The sequence below is a fragment of the Amblyomma maculatum genome, chromosome 2 (genome assembly GCF_055883805.1).
Source record: "Amblyomma maculatum isolate TAMU_Amacu chromosome 2, ASM5588380v1, whole genome shotgun sequence".
NCBI lineage: Eukaryota > Metazoa > Arthropoda > Arachnida > Ixodida > Ixodidae > Amblyomma > Amblyomma maculatum.
Genome location: NC_139345.1, coordinates 71,918,548 through 71,934,621, shown reverse-complemented (window position 1 = coordinate 71,934,621; position 16,074 = coordinate 71,918,548). Strand labels below are relative to the sequence as shown.

At 43.4% G+C, this 16,074-nt stretch overlaps 2 protein-coding genes across 2 annotated transcripts in view; one reads left to right on the top strand and one right to left on the bottom strand.

Annotated features, from left to right (window-relative positions):
* Positions 1–10,892, top strand: part of LOC146198954 (gelsolin, cytoplasmic-like) — a gene marked incomplete in the record, with an annotated part of 73,267 nt that extends 62,375 nt beyond the window's left edge. Inside the window, 3 exon segments of the mRNA XM_084594422.1 lie at positions 1,075–1,185; positions 4,537–4,662; positions 9,521–10,892. Coding sequence (XP_084450548.1) covers positions 1,075–1,185; positions 4,537–4,662; positions 9,521–9,568 — 285 coding nt within the window.
* A 3,499-nt stretch (positions 10,893–14,391) lies between these two features.
* The window catches only part of Vdup1 (arrestin family protein Vdup1), a 30,443-nt gene continuing 28,760 nt past the window's right edge, over positions 14,392–16,074 (bottom strand). Inside the window, exon 6 of the mRNA XM_084594421.1 lies at positions 14,392–14,861. Coding sequence (XP_084450547.1) covers positions 14,685–14,861 — 177 coding nt within the window. The 3' untranslated portion in view covers positions 14,392–14,684. The remainder of the gene's footprint in view (positions 14,862–16,074) is intronic.

Genomic DNA, 16,074 nt, shown 5'->3' with positions numbered 1-16,074 from the left:
AGCATACAATGGGGCAGCTGGCGGCGACTTAGAGAGCGGTGGGGCTACACACCTTGGATGCAGATTTGTCGAGCAAGCGCACGTAAAGGGCTACTATATAAAAAAAAAAAAAGGAATTTCAATCTGTAAACGAGGCCGAACGTTGCGTGAGCTGATTCACTTTTTGCTGACAACAGTGTGGCACCAGACTCAGGTACACGAAGAAGGCCTAGATACGAGCAATGTCTACCGGAGGAATCTGGGAGTTATCTGCCGTAAAATTTAGGGAAGGGAGGAGGAGACTTGCTTAAGCCGAATTTGTTCCCTCTTCGAATAAAACGTGATTTAGTAGGCGAGAAGATGAGACGGGCATGAAGAAGGCGATATGTTAAGGCAAGGAGAAGTGGAAAATTTTTGCACTGGGCCATGTTTAATCGTGCCCAGAGGGATCTGCGTAACAGCCTGTATTTTCCGGGCGTCCGCTAAAGATATTGTCTCGTGACGTCAGACAACCCAATGAGCAATATGTGCCCGGCCATGTCACCTAACTACCAACTGCCAGAGTCATATTCGTGATTTTTCGCTGTCAGTGTTTACAACGCCGACGCCGCATCATGTGTCAGGCAATTAATGCTATCGCGTTAATATTTTGGTCCAAGCTATTTGGCTTTTATTTATTCCTAGATGAAATGACCTTGAAAAAAAAAAAACCTATCAGAGCCAAGTCTTCCCTGAGACCTCAAATGTGGGAAGCATAAGGCCTGAATGACGGGCAAACCGTCAGCGGCACACGCGAATACGGACGGGCATGCTTGCCATTTTTGCCTCTCATGAATGCGTCATTCGCTGGTGGCGGTTCTACATTTTCTGCCCATGTGTGAACAGCCGATAGTAATTGTCGAAATTGTCGCTGACGAATCTGGCTATGTCTTGGTCAGATAAGTAAAAAATTCAGCGCGAACACAAAATACAGTGAACAGAGAAATTGACGAGCGCTACTATGCGAACTCTTTATTCATACATACACCGAGCGCGGAGATGGCATCATCATCAGCGTCCTCAAGCTGAGTTTTGTCGTGTATGTATATTTTGCAGGATCTGGACGTGAACGACGTCATGATGCTGGACAGTGGTGATGAGATTTACGTCTGGATAGGCAAGGGCTCCACCGAGGAAGAGAGAACCAAGTCGCTCGAGGTGGCCATGGTACGGTAGAATGATTTTCATTTTCCCTCTCTGTGTCTTTCGTAGGGCAGCTTGAATTAAGCTGCGACGATGTAGCATGTTTATCTTCCGCAACATCTGCGTCCACTTCGCTTTCGGAGCGGCGGCTATCAATAACCTTGCGATTTCTTCGAACTGGCTCTGCAACGCAAGTTTTCTGCACCTCTTTAGCATTCCATTTCAACGGTCTTACGTTAGATAACACTGTGATGTTGCTCATTTAAATGAACTTGATTCTTCGTGAAAACTTGGTCTCATTAGACGCGCTGTAATTTTTGCGTTACGCGTACATGCACGCAGCAGCCTAACGAGCACCAGCGCTGCTCACGCGCCGTGGCAGCTTCGCCTTTTCGCGTGGAATTCAGTACAGAAGTTGAATGTCTCTGATTTTTTTCCGCTACTTATGCAACGTCTAAGCACCCATAACTGTACACGAATATTTATGCTAGCAGACCTCAAATATTTTTCATCGCTGATTTGTTTCCCGCTCCTTATTACAGTATCTATGGACCCATAACCGTGTACAGATATTTATGCTTGCAGTCCTCATATATTTTTTCTTCAGTGACTTTTTTCCGCTCCTTATCACAGTTCTTAAGGACCCATAACCGTGTACAAATATTTAGAGCACGAAGTATAAACTATTTAGGAATTTAGAGACATTACGTCAAACTATATTGTTGGACATCATGGCATCGGGGCTCAGTGAGTACAAAATGAGAAAGGGACCGCTTTCGACGCCGTCATTGCCTACACGGAAATGAATGAAAACAAGTATGATTTAGGAGTGCGGAGGAATCTAAAGCTGTTCCTACCATTCGTAACGAACAGTTATGCCTTCCCACGAAAGGAGCCGCCTTGGGCCGTTTACCTTTACGTAACACACTGTTTGGCATTGATTGATGAATGTTCCAGCTGCCTATACTATATGTTTACGGCGCACACGTACAAAACTTCCATAGATTATACATGCATTGCTCTTCCATAGAAGGCCGCAGTGAAGACAAAGGCTGACTCCACTGTATTTGCTATCAGTATTAGCCTCGTCTACCGTGGCCTATAAAACGCTTCGGTTACGCTGTGCGTGGAATTTAGCATATCGAAGTGCTCACAGCAGATACAAGACAGATAACATCTTGCTCAAGCCTGTTTTAAAGGGTGTTCCAACCGGGCAAATTTATAAAATGCGTTATAATCTACTATGTCTGTATCCTGAATAAATGCTGCTTGTGCACACGCAACAACAACAACAACAACAACAACAACAACAACAACAACAACAACAACAACAACAACAACAACAACAACAACAACAACAACAACAACAACAACAACAACAACAACAAAATATCATTCTCACTCATACCCCGTTGTTGACGCTTGTATCTGTTGCTAATGAAGTTGAGCGAACGCATTATTAATAAGTAGTTAAAAACGCCGCATTGTTTCCAGCGTCGAGGCGCAGCACACCAGCTGTACGAGCTGCGGCGTGGAAGCCTTGGTCGCTTGTTACAGCTGGCTGGCGGCCCTCACAGGAGAGAGAGCGAAAAAAAAATATAACATGACGTCAGGGGAACACTTTTTCCCACTGTTCATTTTTTCCGGTTGCGGTTCTCCAATATTCAAATTGTGTTTCTATCACACATCGCAAATTTAGCCTTCGAAGAATTCCATTTTTCAATGCATCAAAATACTAAATAATGATTCTCTTAATTCCGCCAGGACTATATCACCTATTTGCAGTACTAACAAACTTATCACTACATATATTATGAGTACATGTCCAAAAAATGGGCAGATATTTCTGTAGAAAGATTACGTACCGCAACTGAATGGCCGCCTCCGGCATCCGTTGAGCGCTGATGAAGATATAAGATGTGAGATGGTGGCACAGTGAAGCCTGCACACATTCAGTCATATTTATAAGATATATATATATATATATATATATATATATATATATATATATATATATATATATATATATATATATATATATTTATATATATCTTTAATGAAACAAAGGTTTTAGCCGGCGTGAATGTTCGGTGACAAACATACTTATAAAGCGCTTCTAAGTTTAACAATCTCTGCGGTAAACAAGAAATGGTTAGTGACGTATAAATTAAACAATTTGGTCCTCCTCTGCATCTTCAGCCTTTGCCTGCACCCTCTACTTCTTCCAGAGACCTTACGGATCTGCAGAAATGAGAGAACTGCCAGTACAAATAAGCAGTTTTTTCTTTCTTCCTTTTAGCGCAACATTTGTGTTGTCTGTGAGTGTGGTTCGTTTGCCGGCTGAGTGTCAGTGTTGGCTGTGACGTTGCAGCAAGTTCACGTGACTAGACATCGCGCATTTCCGACGTCTGTGACCGCTTTCCTTTTTTTTTTTCCTTTATGGCTCAAAAATGAGGTTGTGCTGTGCGGCGACTGGCGCTTTCGCTAGTGCAGACACGAAACCATGGGATCAGCAGGAGTCACCAGTCGAAATTCGGCTCCTCTCGCTTGAACACGAAATTGGTAGAATGCGTGGCCAAGCATCTGGATGCATCCGAGCATCGATCGTTGCCAGATGTTCGGAGCATGTGTTCGAGAGAGGTAAACGAACAAGCTGCACCCTTGGTTATGCCCCGCACCGGAAACGCTGCGGCCACCTGCTAAATTTGTGCCAACGAATGAACGGCGTGCTCACAGAGTCGAACAGCATGAACAACGCCACCGTGGGGACAGCTTATCGCAAAATATTTGATGTGTATATTTTTTCTTCATAGTTTTTACTTTCCTGCGTTGCGTGATCTGGTATTATAGATTCTAAATGTGTTTCTGATCAATTATGTCCATGCTGCACAGGCCTGAGACACCGAAGAATCATTTTACGCTTGCGCAACGCTTTGCAGCAAGTTGTCATCCGCCGAATTAGAAAATTTTATTCTTTCAGGAATGTATAATAATCAAAAATTCGACAACATGCCCTGTGCAACATTTGTTAGGACCGTCTTGTGAATCTAAAAAAAAAAATCCATTAGCTACCAGTTCCTGTAAGGATGTCATTAGAACACGCAATATTATCCGTACTTGCGAAGATCCGCAACGAGTAACAATAATAATCACGCCTGTCCATGGCGATTATGACATAAATTACGTCCACTTCGAAGCAAACGCTCTTCCCAATAATCACCCCACTGATTGAGCCACTTCTAGCAATAATCTGTATTTGCCATATTCTGAACTCGCCTCTGTCGCCATATCCCTCCAGCTGATGATAACTTGGTATCATAAATTGCCAGTTGACAGAGTGACGTCTCGGTGACGCGCAATGAACCGTCCTTGCAGGAGTACGTGAAGACGGACCCAACGGAGCGAGATCTGGACAGCACTGCCATCATCACCGTGAACCAGGCGGAAGAGCCGGAGGCCTTTACGGCACTCTTCGACAACTGGGACCCTAACCTGTGGAAGGTAAACCGATCTCGTTTTTTCGCGCTTCTGTCTCAAGCCGTTCGTGAAACAGTCTTATTTCTTGCGTTTTCACCCGTGATTTTGACAGCGTCACCGTTTCTTAAAATAACGGCTTGAGGGGCAAGTTGGTGCATCATCGTATTCAGATATGTGGCGCAAATAAACACAAACACAGGAGAAGATACACAGCACACGCGCACACTACCAACTGTAAGAAGAACCGGAAAACACTTCCTCTTCTACACTCAGGCACGTCTCAACTTCCTCTTCTTCTCATTTTCCTCTTCTTTGCCCAGGGGGAAAATGGCACTCACTTCCTCGCAGACCTTAACCTTGTCCAAACATGGCGGTGACCAATCTCTTCTTCCTCTTCTTCTATTCTTCCTCTTCTTTCCCAAGGGAATATTGACACTTAGTGAATGACTTGTGACTTTGTGGTGATATTTGCCTGTCCAGCGTGGTAGGAGCTGCTGGGCAAAGCAGAGGTGTGGATTTACAAGACGGTATAGATTTTGTGACTGTCATGATTGGTTGATGTTTTCGGGCTGAGAGGAAGAAAGTGTCAATATTCCCTTGGGAAAGAAGAGGAAGAATAGAAGAAGAGGAAGAAGAGATTGGTCACCGCCATGTTTGGACAAGGTTAAGGTCTGCGAGGAAGTGAGTGCCATTTTCCCCCTGGGCAAAGAAGAGGAAAATGAGAAGAAGAGGAAGTTGAGACGTGCCTGAGTGTAGAAGAGGAAGTGTTTTCCGGTTCTTCTTACAGTTGGTAGTGTGCGCGTGTGCTGTGTATCTTCTCCTGTGTTTGTGTTTATTTGCGCCACATATCTGAATACGATGACCGTTTCTTGCTGTGTTGTATATGCGTCTTTAATATTTGAAGGTCGCGGCAACGTTTTCATCCCGCGAAAGGTATGGCTGGTCGCATTCAGCGTGAGCGCAGCTTGACGACTGTGCTGTTCATGATACACAGAGTATTCCCAGCATCGTATCTATAGAAATGTTTCGGGCTGGTATATTGAGATGTGAGCCGATTATAGTAAAACTTCTAGGCTTTCTTTTTATTCATGAATGTTCCTAGCGAAGACCCTTATTGTATGCATGGTGAAGCTCAGCTCATGCTGAAGGAGCTCAATACGAAATGCACGAACTGTGTAATCATAGAATGTCAAGTACAACCACAAGGCGTAATGTTTCTACCTGCTCTGGCCAGCAGGTAATGTATCATCGGCGGCTTGGTATACCGTTGCTGTCACACCGCTCTAGCAGTACATGCTGTACCATCTCTTAACCGCGCGAGTAACTTTAATTCGAATTGTGTTGCTGTCTTCGATTCAGTTCCTTGATATTGCTAAAAAAAATGCATTGGGTCATGGTTTTCCTTCATTACTGCGTTCTGCATGTTTTCATAGTCGACTTATATCCAACGGCTGTAGATACACCATTAATCAAACCTTTCGCATGGTCTTGACGTAGACTTAACTGTGATGTGCATGAAGTGACATGAAACTTGATTCGCATGGTGTAGAGTCTAACATGTAGATTGAACTACCATTTTGTTTAACTAATTATTATCAAATGACACAGGCGTTCCATCGGAGTAGAACTTCTAGATTCTTTCCGCGAAGAAATGTGTAAAAAATGCTAACTAGCCTTACGATCATAATTGGGCTTCATCTCAAAAAGCTTTGGTAAATGATACCCTACTGACCGCGCGCGTATCTCAGTTGCAACATGTGTTACCTACCTTGATGCTGACTGCCTTTCCGATGCCTTTCTTCTTGCTCACTTCTCCTGTCATCGTTGGCGACGGCGCAGAAGAGCCGGTAAAACGGTCGCCGATCGCCGCGCCACTTCCAAAAACGTTGTTGGCATGGCCCGTACGTACGTTGGGTTCTAACCACTCCGGTGCAGACCGGGGTTTGCCTTTGCACTAACCTTGCACGCTGCTGACAGCTGGAAATGAGCGCTGAAACCACTCGTGAATGCTACCGCAAAATGTCTCTCGATAGCGGGGGAGGTTACTTGCGTCTTGTCAATGATTTCGCGTTCATCTTGTGCTAATTAGCTTGTTTACTGGTTTGGTTATGTGTTTTGGCAATGGAACACAAGACGACTCGTGGTGGAATGCCGACATCGTTTGCTTTCCCCAGATGCTAGGGTGCCGGTGGACCTTAATGCTACTTGCTTTTGTGGAACACCCTTAACATATACTTTGTTATTATAGATGCCAGTTAGCTGCTATAGAACCCGACGGTCAGCGGTGATTAATGGTCTCGCGTGTTTTTTTTTTGGGGTGTGGATGGAAGTGAATCGTGCATTTTCCGGTCATCGTTTATATTATTTACAAGAAGAACAATACCAGGATCGCATTTTCTCTGCGATTTTGTTGTATCGTTGTTATGTCATTCAATTTGCGACACGGCCGCCCACTTCTAGAACAAGAGTAAAGTTTTCAGCGCTCATTTCGTTAGCGCACGTGCATTGACTAATCAAACAATTTGCCTGGAGCAAGGCCCGCTTCAGAAAGTCGCATATGCTAAAAACAAAATGGGACAGGTAGTCTAGATCTCCACTTTCATCTTCTTTAATACAAAAAGTAGTCCCCGAAGCCTGCGTTGGCCATCTACTTTAATGTGTTATGAATAATGCTTGACTTCAATCAGGTGCTTTGTATTTTAAAAATTTCAAAAGCTCTCAGAGCAGCCGCTGGTCATGGATAAATTGACGCCGAATAGACGCCTAAATTTACGATCTCTTGAATCTCTCTTCAGGAAAACCACACCGGACGAGTGGAAGTGAAAACGGAAGAAGTATTTGCACCTTAAACTTAGGGGTTACGTACTTGTGGTCGTGTGGCATGACTGAACCTTGATTACTCTGCATGAGCACTAGCATGACCTACAATGTGTTGCCTGACTACCTCACTACAAGTCTGGCACTCTCAAGAGTACTTACCGACCCTTCTATTTACTACCCTAATTTTTTCTGTAACATTAAAAGAACCATGGCGAGCAGGATGACTCATTCTGGATTTAAATCATAAAACCTTGCTTATACGTCCTACCTTCTCCTTTGCCTCTTCCACATACACGTTTAGTGCAGAGAGCCGGGATCCTTTATGGCAGTAAGTAACGTCTAGCAGCTTTGCATAGGTACCCGAATCTCTTGGAATATGTTAACACGATGTTTTGCGGGCACGCGTTACGCGATGCCCAGTGAATTCCGTCAATAATATCAGCAACTCGATACTGGTTGATGTACGTTAAAACTGCCGAAAAACATAAAAAGAAAAATATTGGAGTTTTTTTCCTTGCATGATAAAACGCACGCACCAAATTGCCCGCTTTGCACACACAAATGATCTCGTTATCATCACTTCGCACCCTGAAGCAATTTATATCTGTGATCACACTTGGTGAGCAGGTGAATCATCTCCACTCGCCCCATCGATGTAAGTGTGAGAGAAATAGTTACGCTGCCTCGTTTAAATTTACCGCTTTACAAAAAAATGTATTGTTCGATTGAAACTGCCACTACTCTTGGCACCAACGTTTCGACAAGGGGACTTGTCTTCGTCTGGGAAGACAAGACAAGGACAACACGACACGTTGTCGAAACGTTGGCTCGGCTGGCGAACTGACGCACCCCCACAACTCTTGTTCAGTGCTCTTTTATACTGTGTAGCAATCTTCTCTCTAATTCTACCTTCGATCACTTAAAATTATGAATTTTTTAAGCTGCCCAATGAGTCAGTGGTACATTTTACAGAAAAATGAGATAATTCGCATCAATAGCGATAACCATCATAGCAATGTTTCTGTGCATTTAGGTGCATGAAATGAAATTACCGATATTTAGCAAAATAAAAAGGATTTTTTTTTACGATTTCATCACGCTATTTCGCATACCATCTGCTCCCTGCCAGAACCATTCGTGTTAACAGGTAGGTCTCGTCGTGAAAAAAAAAAAAAATGAAAAAAGGCACGCATCGAGTGGGTTGATTTTATTTTGTGCTTCCAACGCTATTACACCTGGCGGGAGTTAGGTGGGCCACAAAGTCCTTCGAGCGTGTCTCATGCGCAGCATTACGGCTTTGCCCATTGTTTGTGCGCGTGCACGCATCTTTGATTTCGTCTCGTTCGCTTAACCTTTTTGCTAACGTAATCGTAAGACTCCCGACAAAAAAAAAATTAAACTTTGCGAGGGCATCATAGGATTAATTCTGTGCGTTTCATGAATTGGGCTAGCGACGCGATCACGGGGTCATCTTCCGCAATGGTCGACCGCAGTACTTCGTATGCGCATTTCGGTGTTGCAGAGCTCATTCTTTAGGGCTAACTTAGTAGACCAGCTATGAACCGCGTCGCAGTAGAATGCGATGTGAGGCACATGACAGTGGTCAGCAGCACAGTAGTGTACACCCAAAATACATTTCTGATTAAGATCCACTGATTTTGCGACGGCGGTGTGGACGGAGCGGGGTTCCTAGTGACTAAATTGTTACACTCGGCCCTTACGTTGAACTTTCATTTTAATATAAGCCAAGCGTAACGCTGCTAGTTACTGTTAGATAAATAGCTGAACGCTAAGCTGCAACTATAAATAGAGCTGCAGCTTTAATATTAGTGCTAAGATTACCTGGTCGGAATTCGTGAAGCGTTGAAGCATCCAATCGGCGCTTATTTTCTAAGGTAGCCGCAGAGGTATAGTGATTCTTTTCATTAACCGGACGCATGGAGATGACTCACCTTTACAGCACTGCATGTTGGAGAAGGGATCCTGCACTTGAACGGGACGTGCTTCATTCTTTCTAATGCCTGTTTTGTGCGTTCTCTTCCATTCGTGCTCCCTCATCCAGAACCTTCTCACGTACGAGGACCTTAAGAGCCAGTTCACCCGGCTGTGAGTTTTTTCCGCCGCCGGGAAGAAGGTCGCCGCAAGCTTCGTCGGACAAGACGCCACGAGCTTTCTCTGTGTACCGCTCACAAGCTGCGAGAGGAACCGTTGCCGATCAGCGCTGCCGCAGTCGCGCTGAACGATCAGCACTTCCGGACCCTCTCTATGCCACGCACTTTTGCCTCCCTTCTGCTCTTATTTCGCGTCACAGTCGATGGGCGCCTATTGCCGTCGAGTGTGACTAATCAAAGCGCATCGTTAAAAGTTACACGCCCGCAACAGCACATTGCGCCGGCAGAAGCCGGGCGTTAAGTTAAGCCTTTGAAAACGGAAGCATTTTTCGGAACGAAGAAGGGGATACTGTATGGAAGGAACTTACGAAAAGAAATTAGCGTTTTAGCTTCAAGCTTAACTACTTGATGTTTTGAGTATACGAGCGAAAATGGATCAAAATGCTTATTGCAGGATGCCGATGGTGCCGGCTCAATTCGTCGATAGTAATTCGGTGCGTAGCTCAATAAAGCATCGAATACTCTTGCACGCTGTCGCGAGTTTTAAGATGGTACGCGCTGATATGATGATCAGATCAATGTGTGGTACCGGGTTTACGGTATCGGTGGCGGGATGGGGGGGGGGGGGGGGGGGGGGGGGGGGGTGGCTTGTCTTTTACACTAAGCTCTCTGCAGGGGAGGCTTTTTAACTTATTTACAATGAAACCTCAACGTGTGTGATGGTGCATATGAGGCTCGCTGCTGCTCGTGCATTTATTATATTAGCTGAAAAAAGTGCGCGTACATCTTACGCCTTGATGTGAATGTAGCACCGCTGTTGGACGCACTGAACGCCGAAGGATTTGACGCTTCGTAGCGAGATGCATAATGAGTGATACGTGCCTTCCGAATTCATCGTACATATGATTCGTGAGTTGGTGTTGCGGATGTGTAGCGTACTTATGTAACCACGGTTGGCCTCTTTATAGCGCAGTCAAGAAGATCGCTGGTCGAATCAAAAAAGCTTGTAATCTGTTGCATTGCCGAACAAACGAATCACCGCCATTCAGAATTCTGCCTCGCCGTCTTTCACGCGCATGAATATATTTTTTATTTTACTTTTGCCTCTACGCTACGGTGTCCACGTGTATAATGCACTTTGAAAAGCATCTAAGCATGTTGTGTGGTGTTTTGCCAGATGAAAAAACTGTTTCCTGATGCACCAGTATGTTTTATCAAGTTTGCTGACGTAAATTATGTGAGCAGCGCAGATGCGTTAAAGTGTGCTTTGTACTTTTTCTGGTTTTTTATTACGAAATAAAGCAATGAATGTTGTTAAACAAAGACTGCGTTTTCATTCTTATGCTGATCATGAGGTAATAACGCGAATTCAGAAATGATATACCATGGAACGGGTTTATTACAGCTGGGGCAGAAAAAAATATGCGAATAATCAAGTTTCTCTATTATTCTTTAGGACCGAAAAAATTTGAACTACACGCATACATATTCATGTATAGAGCAGGTCGAACAGGTGAACCAGCGCGCATACCTCAGGGACAACCCCTTCCACTTAGCTAATCCGAGAGCTTCAACATGTAGCGCAAAAAAAAAAAAAAGAGAAAAATAATGATAAGGAGCTCCGACCCTTCTGCGGTTAAATTATTTTAGTAGCGCGGTTGCAAAACTTTATTTTTAACGAGTTGTTCTAGGGTACACTAACACTAGTAGCCGGCAGCACAGGTTTCGACTAACTCATCGCAACAGTAGCCGCATATCGCGGGGTTTGGCCTAGGCAGCAGTAGTAAGCCCGAGTATATGCAGTGCGTGGAGTGAGCGCAGGATATGATGCGGTTTCGCGTTCATTGCAATATTAAGTGTTTGCTTCCGCCACCCTTGTGCGCTTGTGAGCGCTCTGAGGCTTTTAGGAGACTCAGGAATGATCTTGCACTGACAAATGGGTCACCAATGCAATATGCGCTTACAAAAGAAAAATGACATTGCGTATGACTTCCCAGTATAATGCGTTTTTCACGTCGTACGGTCTATTTGATGTCGAGCCACCTGGGAGACACGAAATCACGATATATATATATATATATATATATATATATATATATATATATATATATATCTTAAGGCAAATGCGACATCCCCTAATGCGAAATTTTAGCGCATGCAGCTCTTCAGCTTTTTAACAAAGGGAAAGAAAACGCAATAGGCGAGAACAGTTGCGGGCAGCCAAAGAGAGAGGAAAAGAGAAATAGCGTCTAAGGCGGTTGTTGTTGCTGGCTTCGGTGAGGCCCGCACTATGCGTGGCGGGCCGTCTTGTATGTTCGATGATGATGATGAGGATGACCTCAGACAAAATGACACATACCCACGGCGGGGGATTGGCCAGAGTGCTTTGTAAATTGTAAATATATATGGTCAAGTACTGGAGTAGTCAGATAAATATGGCTGATTAACTAGAATTTGGAAAAAATAAAAAGGAAAAGAAAAAGTGACGAAGTCTTTCCTAGCATAGGAATCTGCCTGTTGAAATTATTTAATCATGAATAGAATCGCTTGCCCCAATTTTCTTCTTCTGAGAAATTCTGTTTGGCTCGTGACGCTCCCCTGGTTCGTGACCCCCTTTCGCCCAGTTACGACGACGTGGTTCAATTCTGCGCAGTTCGCGTACATGCAAAATATTTCCATCGGAAAACTCAATATTTGTTAGACAAATAGCGTTCAAAATCTAGGTCGATCAGATGGTATTTCATCTTTTTCCGTGCATACATTCCGGCTGAGAAACTCAGCGGCCATACTTTGAGCGCATACTATATCTTTATTTTCTTTTCACAAAGAACAACAAAGTAACATGAAAAGTACGTGTAGTTCACTCGCGCTCCACAGGTTTCATCCGGTAAACACAAGCAACAACAGCTCGTTGTCCATCCACACACTACAAGAGGCGAGCCTCCAACGACAAACTGTTAAAACACACAAGGATATAAGCACCCAAATGCCCGACTTATTCGCGCCTATGCGCTGAGATGCGCTGAGCTTTCTTGCACGGACCAGAGGCAGTTGGTCTCATTGCCCTAAGAAACTGTTAATCATGCACACATACGCTATAATCCTCAACTTCAAGTTACACTAATCTACATACACTGGTGGAGCCAAACTTTCCCAACTTTTCTCAGCAGTTTGTTTGAATGCTGCGCTCCAAGAACGAGTGCGAAATGAACGTGAAAGAACTGCTTCATTTCTCACAACAAGAAACAACACTCGCTTTCACCGTGGTCTTGCAGACTTCGTAACAAATGAACTCTGCTTTATAAAATGGCAGTTCAAGCTTCAGTACGAACACCTATGTGTACACAAATTCCCCTGGATTTTTGACAAAAAGACACAAAGAAGCTTGCTTTTTTTTTCTCTCTCTCTCTCTCTCTCTATAAACGGCTATTACGCGGACTGATGAATGCTTGCGCTTTGAGCAGACGAAAGTAAGAGGCATGGAATATTAAAGCAATTTAAAAGAAGTGTTGTCAGGCCAGCTTTGCTTGAAGTACGCCTTTTCTGTGCGCTATTAAGCGCGCACAGTGAAGAAAAATAGCAGGCGACAAAACGTGAAAGAAAAAATGTCAGTTGCGAAAAGCTTTCCCCTGCGAAACAACTTGATGGCTGGCGTGGTACTTTACACCACGTGACTCATTTTTGCTCATAGCATCTGGAAAATGATTTTCGCAGGTTTTAACTAATAATATCGAAGGTGGTGCGCTTAGTGACAATAAGTTGACATGAAAAAATAAAATGGAAAAAGTGAAATATTATAACTCCGGTTAAGCTTTTGGAGTGCGTAAGGAGCGCGCTGATGTGCACTGCGCGACTTACAATTTCGTCTCTTCGTTATGTTGTAAAGTTACATCGATTATGTTATTCACGACACGACCTTCTTTTTTCCCAGCAAGCTTCATGTTATACACAAAACAAAGCTGATAGTTTTTGGAAAATGAAGCAGAGTGTTAGGTTACATGGACGCAAGCTGCGTAGAAAGCTGGGGCTGTGCTTTCTATTCAAATTATAATTACAGCTCATGGACAGCATGCTTTAAGAATTTGCATGCTGCTCAAGACAGTATATAACGTAGAAGGAATCATCGCTGCCATAGCTTTGGTTCGATGAATGCTTTGGCACTTACAGCCACAAGGTTATCACTTCGCACAAAGTTTTTTTTCTTTAGTTATTATCACTCCTGAATATTGTGATCGATTCACAAATATTCTCGAGCCAGCAAAAATAAAATAACCTTATCTACACAGCGTCTTTGTTAATTAAATTATGTGTATACGTATAACAAATCTCACATAAACATGGACTTCAATCCAGGTATGCCTTAAATCTAGACATGTTTCTCTTTGAAGTTTGAAGACGCTGTGAACTCAGCCGCGACAGAGTGGCACCTATCCGGGATATATATTAAACACATGGTGCCCTTGCGCTACTCGTTCACTAATTAGAAATTCAGTTGTAATTAGCTAAGGCAGAATGTAAAGACCGTTTAGTGCAGATCGTCCTGGCGTATTTCAAAGTGATGGAACACTAGACGCGTTTATTGAATTTTTAGGAGCATTTGATGCTGGCGGCGTGAATTCAGTTTATCGCCTGAAAACATTTTACACAATGTTCTAAGCAAAATATAGAATGCAGATGGTGACTGGAATACATTTTTTGTGTGTAAGTTCTTTTTACCTCCTCATTACTTTAACCTTGTTTTGGTCATACAATTTAGTTATTTTCTATATCGAACATTCTAGAACGCAATGCAGGCATCACAAATTCGCACTTTCTCTTACAAAAAAAAAAAAAAATCACTTCAGTGCAAGACAATAATTATGCTGCGCACTGCATCACGTAACTGTGCATAAATCTATTAATCTGAAAATAAACTTAACAATGTCACATTCTGCTCCAGTAATTCGTATTGGCCACTTTTGCCGAGGCCAAGTTTACAACACTTGCCGACTGTGAAGACGACAGATCACCGAGATCTGAAAAGTATCCAGAGATTTTATCAAAGTAAAAAAAAAATATCAGGGCGGGGGGAGGGGGGGATGTGCATTCTGCTGACACGGTTAACAGGAACATTGGCTACGTCTTGAATTTGTCGGTGTTTAGCCAGGGCCTGAACACGGGCAGCACTGTTGGGTAGTGGGTGCCTTTCTTGCGCTGAAGCGTACCGTCGCTGTTGCGGATAGGGTACGTGGCCATCATGATGGGTAGCTGCAAGCGGATCTCCTTGCCAGGACCCTTAGGGTAGATGATGAACTGCGTGAAAAAGGGAAGAAGAGGGAATGCTGAAGAAGAAATCACACAAAGACACTTTGTCTGGAGTTTGATATTGTGATCATGATGTTGATGATGATTATAACAAAGATTGTTGCTGCGCTGCCGATTTTAATGGCCAGACTCCCGCAAAATTAGGGGTGCAGTAAAAAAAAAATCAAATGCTCTTGGACTATCACATGTACCACAGGTCCGAAAGTCACCTTGCCAGACTTCAAAACTAAATGTAGACACCGACGTTAAAGGGCAAATAACACGGCTGGAATATCGCCGTTAGGTCCAACTACTAGTACGGACACGTCGTGAAGCGACAAAACTTTCGAGCGTTTCGACCTGTACGCTATTGTAAGAATTCGCTTCAAAAAAATCATACTCTGCAGCATCAACCGCTCCCAGTAGCCTATATCAAAGGGAAGTTGATATAGATTGTACACAGTATGCAGCGAATTCAAAAAGCTGCCTAAACGATATCCAAAGGCTTATGGCAGTAGAAATGTGTATAGAAAATAAGACAGATGAGACAAAGACTAGTTCCATTATTTCTATTAAGTCTTTCTACGAAGCCATGCACCAACTAGCTCCTTCCCCAACAAGTTTTACGGTTGCTGTGCATCTTGAGCGTTCTAAATATGCCGCTGTTGCTTCAGATCGAGGTAAACGAACGCAAAGCCTCAGTTTGGAAACCCTGAAACGGCGGTCCGATATTACCAGCTTCCTGTGGTTATAAAAAAGAATGCCTTTCCGGTTGGCATCGATCTGCCTTGTTCTGCAGCAGCTGAGTTATCCTAACTTCTTTGTAAAACTCTCAAGATGACAAAAAAAAAAAAATGGGAGAGAAAACCCGCACCGAACCAGAGGTTGTCACAGGCAAAACCCAATTGAAAATAAAATAAAATAGAAAATTGCCAAGAGAAAATTTTAGAAAAGCCAATTAGAAGAAAAAGAAAGATATGGCACAAATCTCGGGCGGCAAAAGTGAATTTTAGGGCAGAAATGCCTTTCTACAAAATGAGTCAATATACTGACAAAAAAAAAAAAAAAAAAAAAAAAACAAGGCTGGATCCAGCGTGCCAAGAAACTCCCGATGTGCTCGCAAGTGACCACGATGAAGGAAGTTACAGGGAACTGTGAGAAGGAAGAAAAGTCAAGAAAAGAAGACGAGGGGAATGAAAAAAAAAATTCCTAATCGCATCCC